At 36.6% G+C, this 23,343-nt stretch overlaps 1 protein-coding gene across 1 annotated transcript in view; it reads left to right on the plus strand.

Annotated features, from left to right (window-relative positions):
• LOC150105132 (protein O-mannosyl-transferase Tmtc3-like) overlaps positions 1-23,343 on the plus strand; it is a 318,113-nt gene that overhangs the window by 169,992 nt on the left and 124,778 nt on the right. The window contains exons 8-10 of the mRNA XM_090395125.1: positions 2,112-2,205; positions 11,649-11,783; positions 22,826-22,908. Of these exons, the coding sequence (XP_090251251.1) occupies positions 2,112-2,205; positions 11,649-11,783; positions 22,826-22,908 (312 nt within the window). The remainder of the gene's footprint in view (positions 1-2,111; positions 2,206-11,648; positions 11,784-22,825; positions 22,909-23,343) is intronic.

Genomic DNA, 23,343 nt, shown 5'->3' on the forward strand with positions numbered 1-23,343 from the left:
CTGTATAAAGAGGTATTATAACCAACTTGTCTCTGCTCATCAGGGTATTCTTTGGTTACCAAGTAAATCTGTTGATCTGTTTTAGCCACTTTTGTAATATGCCCTCTAAACTTGGACTCTCTATCCACTAACACCTCCAAATCCCTGACTTCATCAATTTCCAGGAGTACATTTCCATCAAGGTGATGCACATCTGGTAATCTTTTCACTCCAAAATGTGTAATCTGCCAATTTACCATATTAAATTGACATCCACTCTCCTTTGTCCATACTGCCAGTCTATCTAATGATCCTGTAAAATTTCAACATCATTTTTATTAACTATTGATCTACTCAATTTTGTTATTAGCAAACAACTGTATAGTTCCTCTCAGATCCTTTCCTATATCGTTAATGTACAACTTAAATAGTAGTGGCCCAAGAAAAGAGCCCTGTGGCATGCCACTAGTCACAGGCCTTCCACTGGACTCTACTCCTCAATAAAGTATAGTCTGGTATCTCTCCATCAACTACCCTCTTATCCACCTCACAAACTTTATATCCATCTCCATTTGCTGCAATTTATTAACTGGAATTCCATGCTGCGTCCTGCACTATTGCATGAACCATTGTTTCCAAGTGGTGAGAGTAAGAAGACTGCACTTGTAATAGCCGCAACAAGATAAGTTTAAGTTTGTATTTATTGTGATACAATACTATAGTTTTAGATTGAGTGTAGCTTTGTGATAGCTATGATTGGTATATCGGGTTAAATTGATATTTTAGATTGTCTATTATTTTAAATTCTCTGCTTCTTTGTTCAGTGCTCTGAGACAAAATGGTAATGAGTGTGAAATCATTATTTTGCAGATGATGCAAAGTTGGGACGAACCATAAAGAGTAGTGAAGATGTTGTGGCCTTGCAAGAAGACTTGAATAAATTGAGTGATTGGGCAAGCAAATGGGGATGTGAGTTCAATGTTGCAAAATGTAAGGTTTTAAAATTTGGAAAACAAAGATGGGATGCAGAATTTATGCTTGGTGAAAATATATTGTTGGAAGTAGAGGAAATAAGAGATCTGGGAGTGATAGTGGATAAGGATCTAAAATTTAGGGGTCACATCGCCAAAATTGTGAAGACAACACAAAGACTTCTGGGAATGATGAGGAGGACACTGACATGTAGAAGTAGGGAGATTCTTGTTCCATTGTATAAGGCTTTGATTAGGCCACACATGGACTATTGTGCCCAGATTTGGTCACCTGGTTTTCAGAAGGATGAAGAGATGTTGGAAAGGGTCCAAAGGCGACTGACTAAGGTAGTTTCTGACCTCTGGAATGTCGAGTATGAGGAAAGATTGAAAAGATGTAATTTGCAGAGACTAGTGGAGAGAAGGAAGAGGGGAGATATGATAGAGACCTACAAGTTGGTAAGGGGTTGCTATAGGATCAATGGTGGAGAAGTTCTACAGCGAATAGTGGGAGATCAGGGGAGAACCAGAGGTCATCCCTGGAAACTGTATAAAGAGGGTGTGAGTAGGGGAGTGAGAGGCAGGTTTTTTTCGTGCAGAGTTGTGAATGATTGGAATGCCTTGCCTGAGAGTGTGGTGTCTGCAGGGAGTTTGAATGTGTTTAAGACCCGGTATGATGAGATGTGTGTGTAAGATAAAAGGACCTCCTAGATGAGTCTTTGACTCCATGAGGTCTTGTTTAATAATAATAATAATAATAATAATAATATTATGTAGGTTGGATTGAAAGACAAATAATGTGAATAGTATAATGTCATGAGTGTAATATGTATGTGTGAAGAGATGTTCAGGATGGTTATATAGAGAGGTTGAATAAAAGAAGTGAGTGAATGTGAGTATGCAGGAAATATGACATGCTGATGGACTGTGAGGCTTCTTTGAATCAGAATAGGGAATATGGAGTAGTAAGCAAAACTTAAGACAAGAAAGAGAGTGTGGTTGATAAGAAAGCTTGTGCGACTAACAGAAAGATAGCAGGAGTGAATGATAGCAAGAAAGTGATTCAAAAATTGAAATCAGAATTCATCAAAAATTATCTAATTAAATAATTACAAATTGATTTCTAGCTGTATTTATCAATTTGTTATTCTCTTCTATTAGAATTCAACAGGATGACATTGGAGCACATCTAAATGTTGGACGAACATATACCAATTTGGGTATGCTAAACGAAGCAGAAAAAGCCTTCTGGCAGGTAATTGATAATGTAATCTTCTGTGATTCTCACAAATTCTTATAAACATGATTGTTAAAAAATAGAGAAATAGGTTTATTTGTTTTTCAGTATAATCAAGATAAAAGTTAAGAAATTCAAGAAGTAATCAAAATATCTGCAACTTTTTTTTTAACTAGAAAAAAAATCTGGTTTAAGCTGCAGTTATTTTAATCACACATATATTAAGATTTCTGCTTAGTGTGTCATTTATATATATATATATATATATATATATATATATATACATCGTCACCATAATTAAACTTCTACTATTCAGAGCCTTATTTACAAAAATTTTAAAATCTCTAACAGTATCATTGTATTCATTCACTTTATCCAACTCAGCTGTAACCTCACCTCTCTTTAGTAAACCCATGCTGTTCTTTGCAAAATATAGCTTGTCTGTCAACCCATTTCTGTATGCGAGTTCTTACCAGTTTCCCTAAAATCTTCACCACCACTCCACATATACTGATAGGTCAGTAATTAAACACATCAGTTTTGGTACTGCCTTTGTAAAATGGAACTATCATACATTCTTTCCATTCTTGTGGGTTTTTTCCTGAGTTGTGACCCAAATTATACCAATTGCAAAGCCATTTCGGCTGAAATTCCTTTAGCATGTGTGCTGATATCCCATCTGACCCTATTGCTGAATTGATATCCAGGTTAGGCAAAAGTTCTTGAGCCTCATTCTCATGCACTTCTATTTCCACATCTTATCCAATAGTAGCGCTGTGCACCATGTTAAATGCACCTGGTTGATAGATTTTAGAGAAATGAGCAGTCATTATTTGAATGGTTTCATCTGCTTCTGACACCAGAGCACCATCTGCATTCACTAAAGTTATTCTTCTGCATTCATTTTTTTTATTTACTTGCAGCATAGCAAATCATTCTTATTGGTTTCCTTTAGCTTAACAGCCAATTTCTTTTCATAAATCTGTTTAAATTCCTGTATAATACTCTTAACTTTTCTGGCATTCACTTTATATATTTCATAACTTCTCTCAATCTTATTCTCACAATTTTCTTTCTTTATCATCTTCTTCTTCTTATGTATCTTGTTTTTAATAAAATTTTGGAGAATTTGGGGGATTTTCAAAAACTATTTAGTAGATGCAATGTCTAAATGTATACCATGGGTGAGAAGGTAAATTAAGGTAGGTGTGAGATGGATGAATAAAGAGATTAAGCATGTGATACAGAGAAAAAGGGCAGCATAAGAGAAATGGAAATAACAAATTCCATGAGAACTACAAAGACCAGGGAAGGAGGGTGACTTGGTTGGTAAGGTAGCTAAAGAGAGGTATGAACAGCAGTTAGCTAATGAAGCCAAAAAGAATCCTAGGGAGTTCTTTCGATATGTAGCTAGCAAAAGAAAGAATGATTATGGAAGGATGACATTGATTGGAGGAAATGGTATAAAGACAGCTGTTGCAGAATGTGTGGTGGAGATACTTAATGAGCAGTTCATAAAGATCTTTCAATCTTGTGAATGTGACTTCATGGAGAGATTAAGAGCAGTTGATGATGGGGAGGAGAGACTGACTGTAAGTGAGCAAGAGGTGTTTGGGGAGTTGAGTAAACTAGATGTAAATAAGGCTGTGGGACTTGATAATATATCACCACGTATTCTGAAGGAGTGTGCCAGAGAGTTGACACCTGCCTTGACATATTTTTTTAATACCAGTCTTGCACTTGGTCAAGTTCCTAAAGAGTGGAAGGAGGGCAAGAGTGTGCCACTTCATAAAGGAGGTGATCGAACTCAAGCATCAAACTATAGGCCTATCTGTGTGTCAGGTGTTGTGGGTAAGTTGTTGGAGAAGCTTGTGAGAACTAGGATCCAGAGTTGGGTTGACAACAATGGTATAATCTTTGATGGACAGCATGGATTTGCTAAAGGGAGGTCATGTTTTAGTAATCTACTTACTTATTACAATAAAGTGACTGTTTCCTTGGACAGAGGAGAAGGATACACAGTAATATACTTGGATTTTGCAAAAGCTTTTGATAGAGTACCTCATGATAAGTTGACAGTCAAACTAGAGCAGATGGGATTGGATATTAGATTAGTGCATTGGATTGGAGACTGGCTATCTGATAGGTCTCAACAAGTTGTGTATGGGGGTGCAATATCCAGGAAAAGGAAAGTCACTAGTGGAGTGCCTCAGGGGTCTGTTTTAGGACCATTACTATTTAACTTGTATATTAATGATATTGGCGAAGATTTGGATGGAGATATTCAGTTGTTTGCAGATGATGCAAAGTTGGGACGAACCATAAAGAGTAGTGAAGATGTTGTGGCCTTGCAAAAAGACTTGAATAAATTGAGTGATTAGGCAAGCAAATGGGGATGTGAGTTCAATGTTGCAAAATGTAAGGTTTTATTTATTATTATTATTATTATTATTATTATTAAACAAGACCTCATGGAGTCAAAGACTCATCTAGGAGGTCCTTTTATCTCACACACATCTCATCATACCGGGTCTTAAACACATTCAAACAACTTGCAGACACCACACTCTCAGGCAAGGCATTCCAATCATTCACAACTCTGCACGAAAAAAACCTGCCTCTCACTCCCCTACTCACACCCTCTTTATACAGTTTCCAGGGATGACCTCTGGTTCTCCCCTGATCTCCCACTATTCGCTGTAGAACTTCTCCACCATTGATCCTATAGCAACCCCTTACCAACTTGTAGGTCTCTATCATATCTCCCCTCTTCCTTCTCTCCACTAGTCTCTGCAAATTACATCTTTTCAATCTTTCCTCATACTCGACATTCCAGAGGTCAGAAACTACCTTAGTCAGTCGCCTTTGGACCCTTTCCAACATCTCTTCATCCTTCTGAAAACCAGGTGACCAAATCTGGGCACAATAGTCCATGTGTGGCCTAATCAAAGCCTTATACAATGGAACAAGAATCTCCCTACTTCTACACGTCAGTGTCCTCCTCATCATTCCCAGAAGTCTTTGTGTTGTCTTCACAATTTTGGTGATGTGACCCCTAAATTTTAGATCCTTATCCACTATCACTCCCAGATCTCTTATTTCCTCTACTTCCAACAATATATTCTTACCAAGCATAAATTCTGCATCCCATCTTTGTTTTCCAAATTTTAAAACCTTACATTTTGCAACATTGAACTCACACCCCCATTTGCTTGCCCAATCACTCAATTTATTCAAGTCTTCTTGCAAGGCCACAACATCTTCACTACTCTTTATGGTTCGTCCCAACTTTGCATCATCTGCAAACAACTGAATATCTCCATCCAAATCTTCGCCAATATCATTAATATACAAGTTAAATAGTAATGGCCCTAAAACAGATCCCTGAGGCACTCCACTCGTGACTTTCCTTTTCCTGGATATTGCACCCCCATACACAACTTGTTGATACCTATCAGATAGCCAGTCTCCAATCCAATGCACTAATCTAATATCCAACCCCATCTGCTCTAGTTTGACTGTCAACTTATCATGAGGTACTCTATCAAAAGCTTTTGCGAAATCCAAGTATATTACTGTGTATCCTTCTCCTCTGTCCAAGGAAGCAGTCACTTTATTGTAATAAGTAAGTAGATTACTAAAACACGACCTCCCTTTAGCAAATCCATGCTGTCCATCAAAGATTATACCATTGTTGTCAACCCAACTCTGGATCCTAGTTCTCACAAGCTTCTCCAACAACTTACCCACAACACCTGACACACAGACAGGCCTATAGTTTGATGCTTGAGTTCGATCACCTCCTTTATGAAGTTGCACAATCTTGCCCTCCTTCCACTCTTTAGGGACTTCACCAAGTGCAAGACTCGTATTAAAAAAATATGTCAAGGCAGGTGTCAACTCTCTGGCACATTCCTTCAGAATACGCGGTGATATATTATCAAGTCCCACAGCCTTATTTACATCTAGTTTACTCAACTCCCCAAACACCTCTTGCTCACTTACAGTCAGTCTCTCCTCCCCATCATCAACTGCTCTTAATCTCTCCATGAAGTCACATTCACAAGTTTGAAAGATCTTTATGAACTGCTCATTAAGTATCTCCACCACACATTCTGCAACAGCTGTCTTTGTACCATTTCCTCCAATCAATGTCATCCTTCCATAATCATTCTTTCTTTTGCTGGCTACATATCGAAAAAACTCCCTAGGATTCTTTTTAGCTTCATTAGCTAACTGCTGTTCATACCTCTCTTTAGCTACTCTCACCAACCAAGTCACTCTCCTTGCCTGGTCTTTGTAGAACTCATGAAATTGGTTACTTCCACTCCTCTTATGCTGCCTCCACAATGCCCTTTTTCTCTGTATTGCATGCTTAATCTCTTTATTCATCCATCTCACACCTAACTTATTTAACCTTCTCACCCGTGGTATACATTTAGACATTGCATCCACTAAATATTTTTTGAAAATCCCCCAAGCTGCATTGATCTCTTTTCCAGCTAACTCCTCATTCCATGCTACACCTGCAAGCTGTCTCCTGAGCTCTTCATAATCACCCCCCTTGTAGTTCCACATATACCCTTTTTTCACAGGGGTCCTTGCACTGCTGGCAACCACCCAAGTAATCACCTCATGGTCACTTTCACCAATTGGTGGATGATTTGATACCTCATTGATAATTACATCCTCCGATGAGATGACCAAATCCAAGACCCTTAATCCTCTTGTGCCCTCTGTTACATACTGTCTGAGGTAGTTATCCCTCAAAAACTCAAGAAACTCATTTTCTTTACTTCCAGTTGCTATCTCTTCATTCCAGTCTATATTGCCATAATTAAAATCACCCATAATGATCACCCTTTTCTTATTTGCTTGGCTTATTTGACCATACATTTCACTATCACCACCATCCACATTACCAGGTCTATAACAACATCCCACCAAGTATTTGATTCTATTCACCTCTATCTCACACCATACTGCCTCAAAACCACTGGCCCCATTTCCCCCTTGCATCTCTACCTTGTATGGACATAACTCTTTCTCTATCATCAATAGCACTCCCCCTCACTTTTTACCCCTTCTATCCTCACGAAACACATCATACCTTTCCATCTCTATTCCTGTCAGGATGTCATCCTCATCTAACCATGTCTCACTTATTCCGACAATCTCTGGGTGCACAGACGCAATTAGTGCAACCATTTCATCCGCCTTGTTTCTTATACTTCTAGCATTGGTATACAAACACAACAACTCATTTCTGGATCTACAGCTAGTTCCACTGATACCACTCACTCGATGTGATCTCTCCATGCTGGACTGGGGCCATTTCCCTTTCTGCTTCTTCATTTTAGAACCCTTTGCAATTCCATCTGTTTCCTTTTGATCCCTGATCATCCCATTACTTTCCTGCCCACACATTCTCTCACCTCCTCTTAGAGCATCCACCTTTCTCACGCTGTGTATCCCTGTCCACCCTGAGCCTCCCCGTTTCCCTGCTCCTCTTGCACACCCATTCTCTCATTATCTATACTCATACCACTCACTTCCACATTCATTTCCACTCCTTCAATCTCTCCTGTCTTACTCTCCTGCTCTTCCACATCACTCCCCTCTCGATCTGATTCATTCTCTCTATTCACTTCTCTACCTTCCAGCAGCAGTCTCTCCAAGCGACTCACAACATAACCACTCAAATGCAGTCCATCGCTCCCATACAGCTCACTTCGTCCCTCAAACTCATTCCACACATTAACAAACTGTACTCCCATCTCTTCACACATTTCAGCCAGAATATCATTCATAATCCTTGCTCTCCGCCTCATTTCACCACAATCATACCTAGGCAACACACTGACCACCCTTCCTGTCACACTATTCTCCTTTATCTTTCCAAGCAGTCTCCTGACATTCATTTTGACATGCTCTTTGTTCTCTCTCAAATCATTCGTACCAATTAATACAATTAACTCTTTTGCTCGTTCCCGCCTCATATTCAATGCCTCAATCACTCTACTCATTTTACCGCCTGGAAAACATACCTTGTGCATTTTATCCTCTAGCACACCTTTAATAATGGAGTCGCCATACAATGCCACTCGCTCATCTTTTGTTAACTCTTTCATGCCATCATGATTTATTTTAATAGTTTTGACCTGCATTCTCTTAATTTCATTCCGCATCCATTTCATTTCTTGCTTCATCCAATCCAATTCACCTTCTGAACCTCGCGACACATTCACTCTATCATTAAATCTTTCTAACTTTCTAACTCTCGACCTTCTCTTCTCACTTTCCCTCTCATTCATCCTTCTTTGTTTCCGTACTTTCGGTCCAACATACGTCCAACTTTCACTGTCATTCTTCTCACTTTCACTCTCACATATCTTTCTTTGTTTCCGTACTTTCGGACTAACATGCATCCAACTTTCGCTATCATTCTTCTCACTTTTACTGTCATTCATCTTTCTTTGGTTCAGTACTTTCGTTCCAACATGCGTCCAACTTTCGCCATCAGTCATTCTTTTTTCGCTATCATTCATTCTTTCGATTTTTTTTACTTGCGATTTCTGCACCACGCCATTTCTACTTTCATTCGTTCTCTCAATTTCGTTTCTTTCCGCCTCACTTTCGTCCCTTTTAACATCCGTTATGGTTGTCAAATCGCTCTTTTTCTTTTTTCCTGATTTTTTAACATTTTTTCGCCTGTCTTTCTCGCCATCCTCTTTCAAACGTGCACTCGCGACACAATCTGTACTAGCACTTTCTGTCATCAACTTCATATTCGCATTCAACAATTCCTCGTTCAGGTCACATTTCGCACACACCCTTCTTCCATCCGCACTAAACATTTACAAATCATTTATGTAATCGAAGGAATACATATAACAGACCTCACACTTAACGAACCTACTGAAATCCAAATTAAAATCATGGAATGACAATGCAGCCGCCATTTTTTTTTTTTTCTCTGCAGGTTACTAGGTCTAATATTAACGTTTTCGTATTTAGTTTAAGCAAGGAAAAAAAACCCCACACTAATAATATCGGTAGCGTACAACGTTTACAGCCGCTCTTACTTAAACAATTACGCATATATACTTAATTATTCCTAGTAAAACTTATCTGAATCAGGAGCTCTTCAAAGCACGTTCGTAGCGCTTGACCCATTAGCGCCCCGTTTTAAAATTTGGAAAACAGAGATGGAATGCAGAATTTATGCTTGGTGAGAATATTTTGTTGGAAGTAGAGGAAATAAGAGATCTGGGGGTGATAGTGGATAAGGATCTAAAATTTAGGGGACACATCGCTAAAATTGTGAAGACAACACAAAGACTTCTGGGAATGATGCGGAGGACACTGACGTGTAGAAGTAGGGAGATTCTTGTTCCATTGTATAAGGCTTTGATTAGGCCACGCATGGACTATTGTGCCCAGATTTGGTCACCTGGTTTTCAGAAGGATGAAGAGATGTTGGAAAGGGTCCAAAGGCGACTGACTAAGGTAGTTTCTGACCTCTGGAATGTCGAGTATGAGGAAAGATTGAAAATATGTAATTTGCAGAGTCTAGTGGAGAGAAGGAAGAGGGGAGATATGATAGAAACCTACACGTTGGTAAGGTGTTGTTATAGGATCAATGGTGGAGAAGTTCTACAGAGAATAGTGGGAGATCAGGGGAGAACCAGAGGTCATCCCTGGAAACTGTATAAAGAGGGTGTGAGTAGGGGAGTGAGAGGCAGGTTTTTTTTGTGCAGAGTTGTGAGTGATTGGAATGCCTTGCCTGAGAGTGTGGTGTCTGCAAGGAGTTTGAATGCGTTTAAGACACGGTATGATGAGATGTGTGTGAGATAAAAGGACCTCCTAGGTGAGTCTTTGACTCCATGAGGTCTTGTTTAATAATAATAATAAAAATAATAATTTCACTTCCATCCTGTTTGTTTTTAAACTCTATGGACACATTCACAATTTTCTTTCATTATCATCTTCTTCTGCTTCTTATGTATCTTGTTTTTAATAAAATTGCAGATCCATTTCACTTCCATCCTATTTATTTTTAAACTCTATGGACACATTCAAATACCGCCTTATTTACACACCTTTTCAAAGCTTCTCATGTATTGCTTATATTCATCCTGTTTAGTAACTGATACCATTTGACTAAAGATAGTCTCTAAAAAATTCTCCTGAGTTTGTCATAATTTCCAACTTTGTACAGCATGTAACTTGTCCTAATTGGAACATCTATGTATTTAGCTAATTCTCAGGATAGTATAGCATGATCACTGTCACCAACTGATGGTAAAACATTCATGTTTTTAACTGAGACTCTTCTGACACTATGATAAAATCTAATACTTTTTGACTTTGGGGTTCCTTTTTTCACATGCTGTTTGAGATGGTTGTTTCACAACATCTCAATAAATTCTTCATTCTTATCATATGATTTCTTGTCTGCCCAATCAGTGTTTGGATAATTTAAATCAATGATAATGATTAACATCGCCAAATTACTCTGATGGGTATTTGGTTAGTACCTATCAGAGTAATTTGGCAATGCATTTTGTTGTCTCCAGGAGGGGAACCACTATATGTGTAGTACTACCTCCATATATTTCATCCTGTTTCCCTTAACTTCACACCAGACAGCCTGAAACTCTCTTCTTCATGGTACATTATTACTATTATTGCCTTCATGAGTTTCTACTCTAACTGGATACAAATCATCTGATATTATTAATATCAGATGATTAATAATATCAGATGATTTGATATTATTAATGGACCCCCCTTCCTCTATCTCTTCTGTGGTTCTTAAAAATGCTATATACTATTTACACTCAATTCTAGTTACTATATCTGACTCTTATAGACAAGTTTCACTAATGTCATATTCTTAGGTCAAAACATATTGACCGAGACAACAAATTCTACCCTTTTGTTTCTAATATGTGGAATGTATAGATATAACAAGTTATCTCCTACCTTTTTCATACACTTAGATCTACAATTTGGTTGGGCCACTCTTTTCTGTCCAAAGACACACGGTCTGAATCCAAAGCATAAATTTCTACCCTTTCACCAGATTCATAACCATGCTCAATGGCATTCATATAATTGTCATTATATGAATTATATAATGACATTATATACACATCATGGGAGGAACAGTGAGAACTGTTCCTCCCATGATGATCTGGATTCTCTGCATTAGGTCTGAATCCAATTAATAATTTCTCTAGGCTCCTGATGTCAAATCCATTCAAGTGTTGGCTAGAAATCTCTTTTCTACACATTAACTCATTCCACACATCCAAAAATCTCCATCCATTTCTAATATGCAGCATATTAGAATATATTTGATTACATTAATAAAAAATAATGTATAAGAATGTAATAATTATCTTTTTCTAAATATAAAAGTGATGTCTATGATTCATTTTATTCATTATCCATAGGCTAAGGATCTGCTACCAAATCCTCGTAGGGGAGAGGTATACAAAGCTCGAATAGCTCCTAGCCATCTGAATGTTTTTCTGAATCTAGGAAACCTGTTATCCCGTAATACATCTCGTTTAGAAGAAGCAGATGCTGTAAGTATCAGTAAAAATGCTTTTCTATTTTATTGGATTAAAACTAGAACATCTGTAGCTCAGTTGATAATGATGGTATCCTTTGGTTTCAAAACCTGAGTTTGAATTCCATCTGGGATATGAAGAATTGTTATAAGGTCTTTTCAGCTGAAGACAAGTTATTCAGTCTTCTATAGTGGTGAATTTTTCCTCCTACAAAACAGACAAACAGGCTATGGAATATGTGCAATTGACAGACATTAATTAATTGCTAAATTGTGTGCCATTCTGCAGTTAAGTTATAAATTATCTGTAAGAAGATACTTAAAAGAAGAACCAGTATAATCTGTTACATTTCATTTGGATATGAACATAGAACTGACAGAGTTATGCTAAAATAACATTGTTATTCACAGTGAAAATCTTTAAATTTTTTTTTTCCATTTGCTCATTTGGCTTTTTCAATCTGAATGAATGAATATACATCACAATTTTTGAGAAATATGCTTTGTCAGTATGTTCTTCAAGTAATACCTTTGACACCGAAGACTGCTGAAATTAATTTTCTTTGTAAATAGTTCATCCATTAATTATGCAATGCTATTTTTATGATATTTAGACATCTCTCGCTCTGTCTCTTTCTTTCTGTTCCCACTCTTCTGTCACCTTACTCAACAATTACAACACAAATATGTACCCACTCTCCTCTCTTGTCAGTCATTCAGTTTCACAAAAAATAATCAGATAGTTATTTTATAGGTTGGCTTTTAATATAAAGCTAAATATAGTGGATTTCGGTTAACTGAACCATACTGGGAATAGCATAATTTGCCCCAATTAAGCAGTTGTCCTATTTACATGAAGTTGCACTTAAGAGTTTAAAAGGTATGTGTACATAAGACAAAATACAAGTTTAGAAAGATTTTTCATTTATTGAGCAACAGTTTCTCTGTTTTTACTGACTTATAAACTTAAATAGTTGACTAATTAAAGCAAAATATGTGGCATAAAAATAATTTAATTTAATATGTATTAAATATGCTTACAGTTCTTAGCAGTTAGTAACATGCTAGGAAATGATCTGTTGAATTTTTTTGATTGACTGAAATTGAACAAATTCAGTGCAGGTTCCTGCATGAAATAGTTATAATTCAGCAATAAATTTTATAGCCTTCTGGGTACTCACTTAAGCTCAGGAGTGTTATCCTCATCACTTTCTTGTTTTTCTAATATCTTCAGATGTTTTGCTGCAATTTTTCCACAATTTCATTTCTAAAATCTTCATTTTCATTATAGCATTCAAGAATGTCATCAATGAATGCGAATTTTTCATTGTTTTTGATGTGTTTCACATCAAATAGAATGCCATTTTCACTATTGGCTGTGTCTAGCATATTCATGATTGAATGCTTTCAACTACAGTTAGCAAAACAGTTTTGAATTGTTTTGATTCTTCTTCTTGCTCACCAACTATTCATCCATAAACAACATTTCTTTTATTATTATTATCCCAAGACCCTCCCCCTCCAATGGAGTCAAAGACTCATTGCAGGAGGTCTTGTTGTCATATATACAGTTCATCATACTGTGCCTTATATGCATTCAGATATCTGCAGACACCACACTCTCAGAGTGCATTCCAATCATTCACAACTCTCCATGCAAAAAAACCTGTTTTTCACTTTCACGTTGCTCGTACCCTCCTCATACAGCTTCCAGGAATGACCCCTAATTCTCCCACCATTTTATGAAAAACCTCTACAACATTAATCCTATAACAACCACTTACTAATTCATACATCTCTCTCTCATATCACCCATCTTCTTCCTATCCACTAGACTGCAAATGGTATTTCTTCATTCATTTCACCTTTCTTCATTCTCAACATTGCAGAGACCAAAAACTATCTTAGTCAATCACCTCTGGAACCCTTTAAAATATCTTTTCATTCTTTTCAAAGCCAATTGACAAAATCAGTGCACAGTAGTCCATATGTGGCCTAATTAAAGTCTCATACAATGGAACCAGAATCTCCTTACTTCTACAGGTATGGAGATTCACTGTAGAAGTCATTATACAAGTCATTGTACTCTGCATCATTGCCATAATTCATTGTGCTATCCTTACAATTTTGACAGTGTGTCCTCTGAATTAAGATCCTTATCCACCATCACCCCAAGATCACTTATTTCCTCCACCTACAACAATATATCCCCATGAAGAGTAAATTCTACATCTCATCTTTGTTTTCCAAATTTTAAAATCTTATGTTTTGCAATATTAAACTGCTATCCCAATTCCTATGCCCGTTTTTATTATTATTATTATTTGTGACACCTCCAAGGAGTCCGAATACTCATCGCAGGAGGACACCCACTATATAGCTCTTTGTCTCCACCACTACCGAACCGCTACTACCAATCAACTACACCAGCACCATCTACCGCCCACAACCACCACAAGTATTTTTTGTCTGAAAATTGTATGTGTTCTGAAGGGCCGATTTGTCTGTATGCAGGATGAAAAACCCGAGTTTCCGAGAGAAAAACCCTGCTATCTCCGTATGTTATTCAGGTCTTCTTGTAAGGTCACAACATGCGCTCTACTTCCTGAAGTGCTTTCCAACTTCATATCATCTGCAAACAACTGAATATTCCCATTCAAAACTTTTCCACTTTAATGATTAAAGATGCAAAGAAATTATATTCTTGGTTTCATCCTTTATACAAGTGTAAGCAAACAAAGTTTGCACGTGAATTCACTTCACAACTGGGTTACTTGTATATAGAGGCTGATGAGTTCACAGCAAACATTGCTTGCTTACACTTGAGTAAAGGATAAAACTGAGAATATAATTTCTTTGCATCTTTAATTTATGGTATAACCAAGTGAAAAAACTTTCAACATCAGTCTCTAATTCAGAGTATTTTAGTAATAAGGTGTGACACTTTTTGGCTAGTTGTATATGGAAATATGACTTCTATTGCATTACTTCACCCTTGGTACCACTTCTGGGTCTGGCTCCCACTGATGTGCATTAGTGTTGAGATAGTTACTGCACTGAGATATGAGCAGTTCTACTTGGTGGCAGATTTTTGCCTGTCTCTGAGTGGAACCACTGCTGAGTTTATGGCTCTGCTCAGTGGTGGGATGAGACTGCCATTTGGTAGAGCCACCACTGAGGGTTCCTCTCTGTGGCAGGGTGGGCCTGTCGCTGATCCATCAGGTCTCTCACACTTACTGAGTTTAGAGTGACCTGGGGTATTACCTGAGATTTTGGAGACTTCTCTTCACTTATACAGTGAAACCGGTCTGGGTAGTGGCCCTTCCCATAATGCATAGTATTATACATCTGTAAGGATATGTGCTTTCCATTATGAGATACTAAGGCAAGTGATGTGAAGTCATTAGCCTCTGTATACTAGTAACCTAGTTGTGAAGAGACTTCATTCACAAACTTTGTTTGCTTAAATGTGGATAAAAGATAAAACCGAGAATATACTTTCTTGGCATCTTTAATTTATTGTGTGATATTAATGTGTATTATAATTCACATTGTAGAAATATATATTATATATTTAAAAGCTGAAGATGTAGCAGGGAATAGCATTTTTCAGCAGGATAGGAAGAATAAATGTACTGGTGGAGTAATGCTTATGATAAGTGATGATTGTGTCCTCTCACAGTGGAGAATTTGAATAGCAATGGTACTAATGGATTTGATAGCATATGGTTTAGGCAGTTGAGCTTGGTGAGTACAAAAAGAATGATTGCTATGGGAGATTTTAACTAGAGCAGTATAAATTGGGAAGAGGAAACTGCATGTAGAAATAGTAAGGGAAAGGAATTTCTTGAATTCTTGAAGGACAAGGTTCAAGAATTTTAGATTTGGTCATGGCATCAGAAGATCTGATTATAACTCAGATGGCATCTCTGCCCCCAGTTGGAGAGAGTTACCATCTGATTTTGACTCGAAAGATGAATAGAATGCAGTAGTATCAAAGAGAAAGAAAGGTAGGTGATTATAATAATCTTAGAAATCAACTTGGGGCAGTTCCAGAGATGTAGGAATTGAAAGGGCAAGATATCCCCAGTGCTTGGAAACTGGCGAAGGAATATTTATTAGCAGTAATGGCAAGTCATATACTATGAGTGAAAAAGAGAACACAACTTGGTGTAAAGTAGATGACAAACAATATGAAATGAGAACTGCAGGGTTATGGAAGAGATAATAAGGATTGGATTGGAGAGCAGATGCATGAAGAATATAAGATTCAGGCCAATAGAGTGGTTAGTATGGAGTATGGTAAGGAAGGCAAAACTGGAATATGAGAAGAGATTGTCCCTGAGATTCAAAGAAAACCTAAGGAATTCTTTCATTATGTGGCCAGTAGGAGGAGGAATGACTATGGAAGAATGACATTGTTTGATAAAAATGGAAATAGAATGACCGCTGCAAAGGACATAGTGGAGTTGTTCAATGAACACTTTATTGAAGTATTTCATTCTAGAAAAGTATGTTTTAATACTGCAGGGATGGACAGGGCTGGCATTACAGTTTAGGCAAACTAGGCAACTGCCTAGGGTGCAAGCCATGAAGGGGTGCAAAACTTCAAGCTATGCTGAAGATCTCTGCAGTGAACTTCAAGCAATAGCTCGAAGACTTCCAAAATCCATGCCACCACAAGAAGTACTATTCTATATAGTACAGCAAAAGCTTATCGACTGCATACCCAATGTTTTTGTTGCACTAAGAATTCTCCTGACACTTCCAGTTCCAGTAGCAAGTGGAGAACATAGTTTCTCAAAGTTAAAACTTGTTAAAACATACTTGCGCTCAACAATGTCCCAAAACAGGTTAACAGATTTGGCAACAATTTCAATCGAACACGAGCTAGCTTCTACACTAGATTTAAAGGAAATGGTAAAAAATTTTGCAAAATTGAAGGCAAGAAAAATTTAAATTTGATTTTCATATATTATATATATTGTATATTACTTTGTATATTATTAATAAAGCATGCCAAAATAATTTTTATTTTTTATATTTAAAATTTCATTTAAAAAAATATCCAACTTGTGAAATAAAGGACGCACTTGTAAACTTTGCCTAGGGCTCAAAATAACCTGGCACCAACAGTGGGGATGGAGCATGTTCAAGGTTTAGAAGTGTAAGAAGAGATTGTGTTTCAAATAGTGAGTACTCTATATATCAATAAAGCAATGGGGCTGGGGATTTTGCCATGGGTTTTGAGAGAGTGCTCTCAAAGAACTGAACTGAAGCTCTGTTGACCTGATTTTCAGTGAAAGTCTGGCTACAGGAAAGGTGCCCAAGGATTGGAAGGAGGGTAGGATAGTGCCATTATATTAGGGTGTTAGTAGAATGGAAGTGTCAAACTATAGACCAATTTGTATTTCATCTGTAGTTGTTAAGATTTTGGAGAAATTAGTGAGAGATCATTTACAGCGTTGGGCAGATGAGGGTAATGCTATCTGTGAGAGTCAAAGCTGATTTGTTAAGGAGTGCTCTTGCTTTAGTGAAATGATTGTCTTTTATAATAAAGTGACAAGAGCAGTTGATGAGGAAAAGGCATATCTGCCATTTTTTTTGGATTTTACTAAGCCATTTGTTAGGGTGCCACATAAGTTGCAGCACATGGGTTCGGATGTCAGGTAAGTGAACTGGATTGGGGATTGGCTGTCTTATAGGTATCCGAAAGTTGTGTATGGGGGAGCAGTATCAAGGAAGCAGAAGATTACAAGTAGGGTTTCACAGAGCTCAGTACCAAGACTTATATTTTTTAACCTTTATATTGAATTGCAGGAGGATATTCAGTTGTTTGCAGATGATGTGAAGCTGGGAAGGGTTATTAGTAATAGTGCAGATGTGGTAGCCCTGCAAGAGGATTTGAATAAACTGGACACATGGACAAATGAATGATTATTTTCATTCAGCTAAATGTAAAGTATTGAAGTTTGGGATATATTGATGGGAAGCTGCATGCTCTGTTGGAGGAAGTTGGGGAGGCAAGGAATCTGGGGGATGATGATTGATAGAAACCTGAAATTTATGAACACATTGCAAAGGTGATGAAGGTAACCCAGAGGATTGCTGCAATACTGAGAACAACACTGACCAGCAGAAATAAGAGTAGTCATTCAGTTGTATAAAGTCCTGATCAGACTACATCCGTACTATTGTGCTGAAATGTGGTCCCCAGGATTTGAAGGGATAAATTAACATTGGAAAGAGTACAGAGACTGATAACAAAGTGATATCAGGACTGTACAATGTTAGTTATGAGGATAGACTGAGGGAATGTGGATTGCAAAGTTTGGTAGATAGAAGAAGGACAGATAATATGACTGAGACATTTGAACTGTTCAGAGGTAGTTATGGAGTTGACACTCAGGAGTTCTTACATTTGGCAGAAAACAAGGGACCATCTCTGGAAGTTGCAAAAGGAAGTCATGGCAAGAGCATGAGGAGTGGTTTCTTTGCATGGAAGGTAGTTGAGCTATGGAATGCATTATTTGATAAAGTGGTGAGAGCACAAATGGTGAATGAGTTCAACGAGTGGTCTGATTGACTTTGCATTTTCTAGGTTGGGCCTACCATGATGAGTCTTGTGAATAGCTAAATAATAAAATTTAGCTATTCACATTTGGCATCAGTTTTTGACACTGATTGGTCACTCCTGTATTTCATTGGATTTTGGGAGTGAAGCCTTCAGCTAGAAGAAATGGTAGGGTTGCAGATTCCCTTTCCACATAGAGTTACTAGGACAATCACAAACATCCATGCCCATGGTGGAATTCATAAGCCTAGTTGTCTGAGTGGTTAGCGTATCCACTCTCCAGCCAAAAGGCTGCAGGTTCAAATCCCACCGTGGCCATGGATGTTTGTGAAAATGGTGGTTGTCGTCGGTAGATGGTGTTGACGTAGATGAAGGTAGTTGGGTTGGTGGAGTGGTGAAGACGGAGAGCTGTAGAATAGGTGCCCTCCCTCGATGAGTCTTTGGACTCCCTGGAGATGCTATGTAATAATAATAATAATAATAATAATGGTGGAATTCAAACCTGCAGCCTCTTGACTGGAGAGCAGATATGCTAATCACTTTGCCAACCAAGCTGGCTGAATGATAATAATAATAATCTCAATAGAAAAATCAAAACTATGATGTTGACAGGTCATAATCTAATGAGAAGTAAAATAATAATAAAATTTTGGGACCAGTTAATTCTTTTATTTATTTGGGATGCATTTCATATGAAGATGAAAGAGACATAAATATAAAAATTAAAAATTGCTTTAAAATAACAGATGTAATAAATTCTGTGTTTAAAGTGTATAGACTTGATTAAAAATTTACAGTACATTAGCTACAACAACCCTGTTAATGGAAGAGAAATTTGGATAATAAAAATAAAAGATGAGCAAAGATTAATATCAGCCAAAATGAAATTTATGAGAAAAGCAACAAAATATATCCTATTTGATCATAAAAGAAATGAAGAAAAAGTGAAAGAATTAAACCAAGAACCAGTAATAAATAAATATAAACATATTTGGAGAGTATGTTAACACATTCCTAACAGGCTGTGTCCCACACATGTTGTTGTTTGATTGTATATCATGTCTCTTCTGCATCAGGTAAGTACAAATTCTTGAATATATTGGCCATTCCGGTTTAATTTTTTTTCTAGAATTTTTGTGTAAAACTAATATTGACAAATCGTCTTAATGAAATAGAAATATCAACAGTAATTTTATGCATTACATAAAATGGCTTGCTTTCTACACCTGGCAATGTATATATGAAGGCCTTGCAATATTTCAGTTTTATGATTATATCATCCTATGTTATCCACAAAAACAGCAAAAGGAAGCAAAGCAATTTGCATTTCATAGACCCCTTAACTTCAGCAATATTGAAGTTGCATTGCACATAATTATGAACCATTGAGACACATATTTTCTACAACTGAAGATTTTTTTTTTTAATTTAATTAAATGTTTTGAGCAAAGGATATGAGCTATATGGGAAAAACATTGCATGTATGTTCTAAATTATCAGTCATTTCATTGAACTTGCAATGATTTTATATACACATAGTAGAATGGAAATTCTATCACCTCAGTTTAACTAATGTGTCTGGTATGAACCTTTTAAAAGAATACAGATAGAGAGATTGTCCTAATAGAGGTCATCCATTGAACAGGCTTGCTGATGATTTCTTTTGCCAGAATTGGCCATAATGAGCCTAAATAATCTCAGGATGACAAATATCTTGGACAGAGAAGATGCATATACAGTGATATACTTGGATTTTGCAAATGCTTTTGATAGACTGCCACACGACAAGCTGTTAAATAAATTGAAACAGATGGGATTGAATAACAGACTTCTGGGTTGGATCAGTGACCGACTGTCAGATAGGTATCAGAAAGTTGTATATGGGGAGCAGTATCCCAAAAGAGGAAGGTCACTAGTGGTGTAGTGCAGGGGTCAATTTTGAGACCATTGTTGTTCAATTTGTATGTTAATGATATTGAGATTATTATTTTTATCCCAAGATCCCATGGAGTCAAAGACTCATATCAAAGGCAGGCTTCAACACAGAAGTAATAACTTATAGTCAATGAGCACATTAGGAGTGGTGGTAAAGATATTGGAGAAGTTAGTGAAAGGAAGAAATGACCAGGTGGATAGGGACAACATGGTTTTGTGAAGGGCAGGTCTTGGCTTAGTAATTTGCTTAAGTGACAATGGAGTTGGATAAGGAAAATGGCTACTCAGTGATATTGCTAGACATTACAAAAGCATTTGACAATATTATACATAGAACTCTATTGCATAAATTGGAACAAATGGGGATGGATATGAATCTGGTGATTTGGATTAAAGGGTGGCTGATAAACAGATATCAAAGAATGGTTTATGGAGAAGTTGAGTGCAGGAGAAGGCAAATGACCACCAGTGGTGTACATAGAGCTCAGTACTTGGTCATCTGTTGTTTAATTTATATATCAATGATATAGGAAATGATTTGACAGGAAATATTCAGTTGTTTGTTGACAATGCTAAACTGGAAAGAGCAGCGGTAAATGAAGGTGATACAGAAATCCTGAAGGAAGACTTAAACAGACTAAAAGTATGGGCAAAGGTAAATGCCTGACAGTTTAATATGGCCAAGTATAAGGTGATGCACACTGGGAAGAAATCAGAAGCTGTGTACTATATTGATGGAACTGATCTGCAGGAAACTGATGCCAGGGATTTTGGTATTATGAAGTTTAGACATATTGCAAAGGTAATCAAAACAGCACATCAGATTACATGGTTGTTGAAGAACACACTAACAAGCAGGGATAGAGAGGTTATAAGGCTTATATAAGGCCACATCTGGACTCCTGGATCCATGGGGATGAAGTTGTGGAGAGGATCCAGAAGTGAGTGACAAAGATTGTGGCTGTGGCAGGTCTATGGATTGCTTCCTAAAAGAATAGATTGACAGTCTGTAGGCTTCAAAAATTATAGGATTGACATTGAATACTTTATCAGTACATTGCAAGAAGGAAGCAAATTTATACAGTTTGGAGTTTATCCCATCTTCTTCTGCTGATTTACCATTTTTTATTTTACTTAGATTATTACTTACAAAATGCTTTATATCATTTAAATGTTTTTGGTGTAATTTTTTTTTTATGTTAGTATTATCTGTCCAAAGATCTGTGAAGTAATCCAAGAATTCTTAAATTTGATATTATTATTGCTTAACTCTATATAGGTCAGATGCTCATCATGGGAGGTACACACTATCACATACAAAGCTCATCCAACCATGCCTTAAATTGATTCAATGTGTCTACATTCACAACACACTCAGGCAATGCAGTTTGCTCACTAACCATTCCCCATGTAAAAAACCTTCTGCTCACACCCTTCCTTATACAATTTCCAGGAATGGCCTCTTGTTCTACCCCACCATCTATGAAAATTTCTTCCATGTCAACCTGATAACAATCTCTGACTAACTTATATGTCTCAATCATATTTCCCCCCCCCTTCTCTCCTATTCATGAAGCTTTCAAATTTACATTCTGTCTTCATACTCCACATTTCAAAGACTACTGACCACCTTTGTGAATCTTTTCTGAATCCTTTCTAACATATCCTTGTGCACAGTAATCCATATGATGCCCTTATCAAGGGCTTATACAATGGAATCATAACCACTTTATTTCTGTACCTCTTGGTCCTCCATATTATTGTTATTATCTGATGTGACGATTTCACAATTTGTGCAATGTGTCAACAACTTCACAGCTTGTATATGAATTTCAGGTCCTTGTCCACCACCATTCCCAGATCTCTTATCTCCTCTACCTCCTTTAAACTTTCCCCACTAAGTGTATACTTTACATTGCATCATTACTTACCAAATTTCAAACCATACATTTTGCAACATTTTGAACTGATAGTTTCACTTACCTGCCCAATCATGTGATCTATTCAAGTCCTCCTGTAAGACCCTAACATCTGCTTGACTTTGCAGGTATAATGGTACATTGTACAAATTCTAAGTCATCTTGCTAAAGTTCAGTAACAAAAATACTCCCTCCCTTCCAAGAAAAAAAATTTGAGGGGAAAAAAAGTGTTGATTTCAACAACTATCTCTTATAGGTTTATAGAAAACACTGCTATAAATGGTTTTACACCGAACTGAACTTTTAAGAAAAAAATGCTATCATTCTGAAGAAGGATATCAATACTTGGTGATCTTCTGACTATTCATAAATAGGAATATTATCAAAGGTTAAGTTCAAGAGATACTATTGCGTTTATACTGGTGATACAAATACATATGATATTTGTGAAGTGTCAGGTTAAAAGATATAAAATATTATTAAGAAATGAAATAATTACTAGAATAATTAAGTCATTATTTTTGTAATATTTTGATTTTTTGCTTTCAAAAAATTTACATTCTTTTATTATGATATGACATATAAAGTGGACAACAATTAAAAGGATTACAGTGCTTTCTCTTTTGTTAGCTTTTTCGACAAGCTATTAGTATGAAAGTGGATTACATTCCTGCCTACATGAGTCGGGCTGACCTGCTCATCAAGCTTAACAGGTAATATTTATGTATTGTAATAAATCAATCATTTTGCTTCTGTAGGTCAAATTTTAAAAATATTCAAATATTTATTTTTTTTTTTTCCCCTTTAGGATACTGACCTTGAATATATTCTTATTTTAAAACTTCATTTCACAAACTACACACTCTGTTAAAAACATACTAAAGCTTCCGGCACATGAATAATCCTTATTTTATCCAAACCATCCTTTCTCTGTAAAGAATAATTTGGATAAATTCTTAAAATGCATAAAAACGGATAGCTTTAAAATCTTTCAGAATGATCAGACAAGTTGTAAATTTGAATTACAATAACAATGGAAATTTATCCATTATTATTATAATTAATCAATTAAACCATATGATTGATATTAACCTAAGATTTAGAAATTTAATTATAAAAAAAAACACATATAAGACAAACTAAGCTAA

The sequence above is a fragment of the Typopeltis vanoorti genome, chromosome 7 (genome assembly GCF_054136105.1).
Source record: "Typopeltis vanoorti isolate ZY-2024b chromosome 7, IOZ_Tvanoo_1.0, whole genome shotgun sequence".
Lineage (NCBI taxonomy): Eukaryota > Metazoa > Arthropoda > Arachnida > Uropygi > Thelyphonidae > Typopeltis > Typopeltis vanoorti.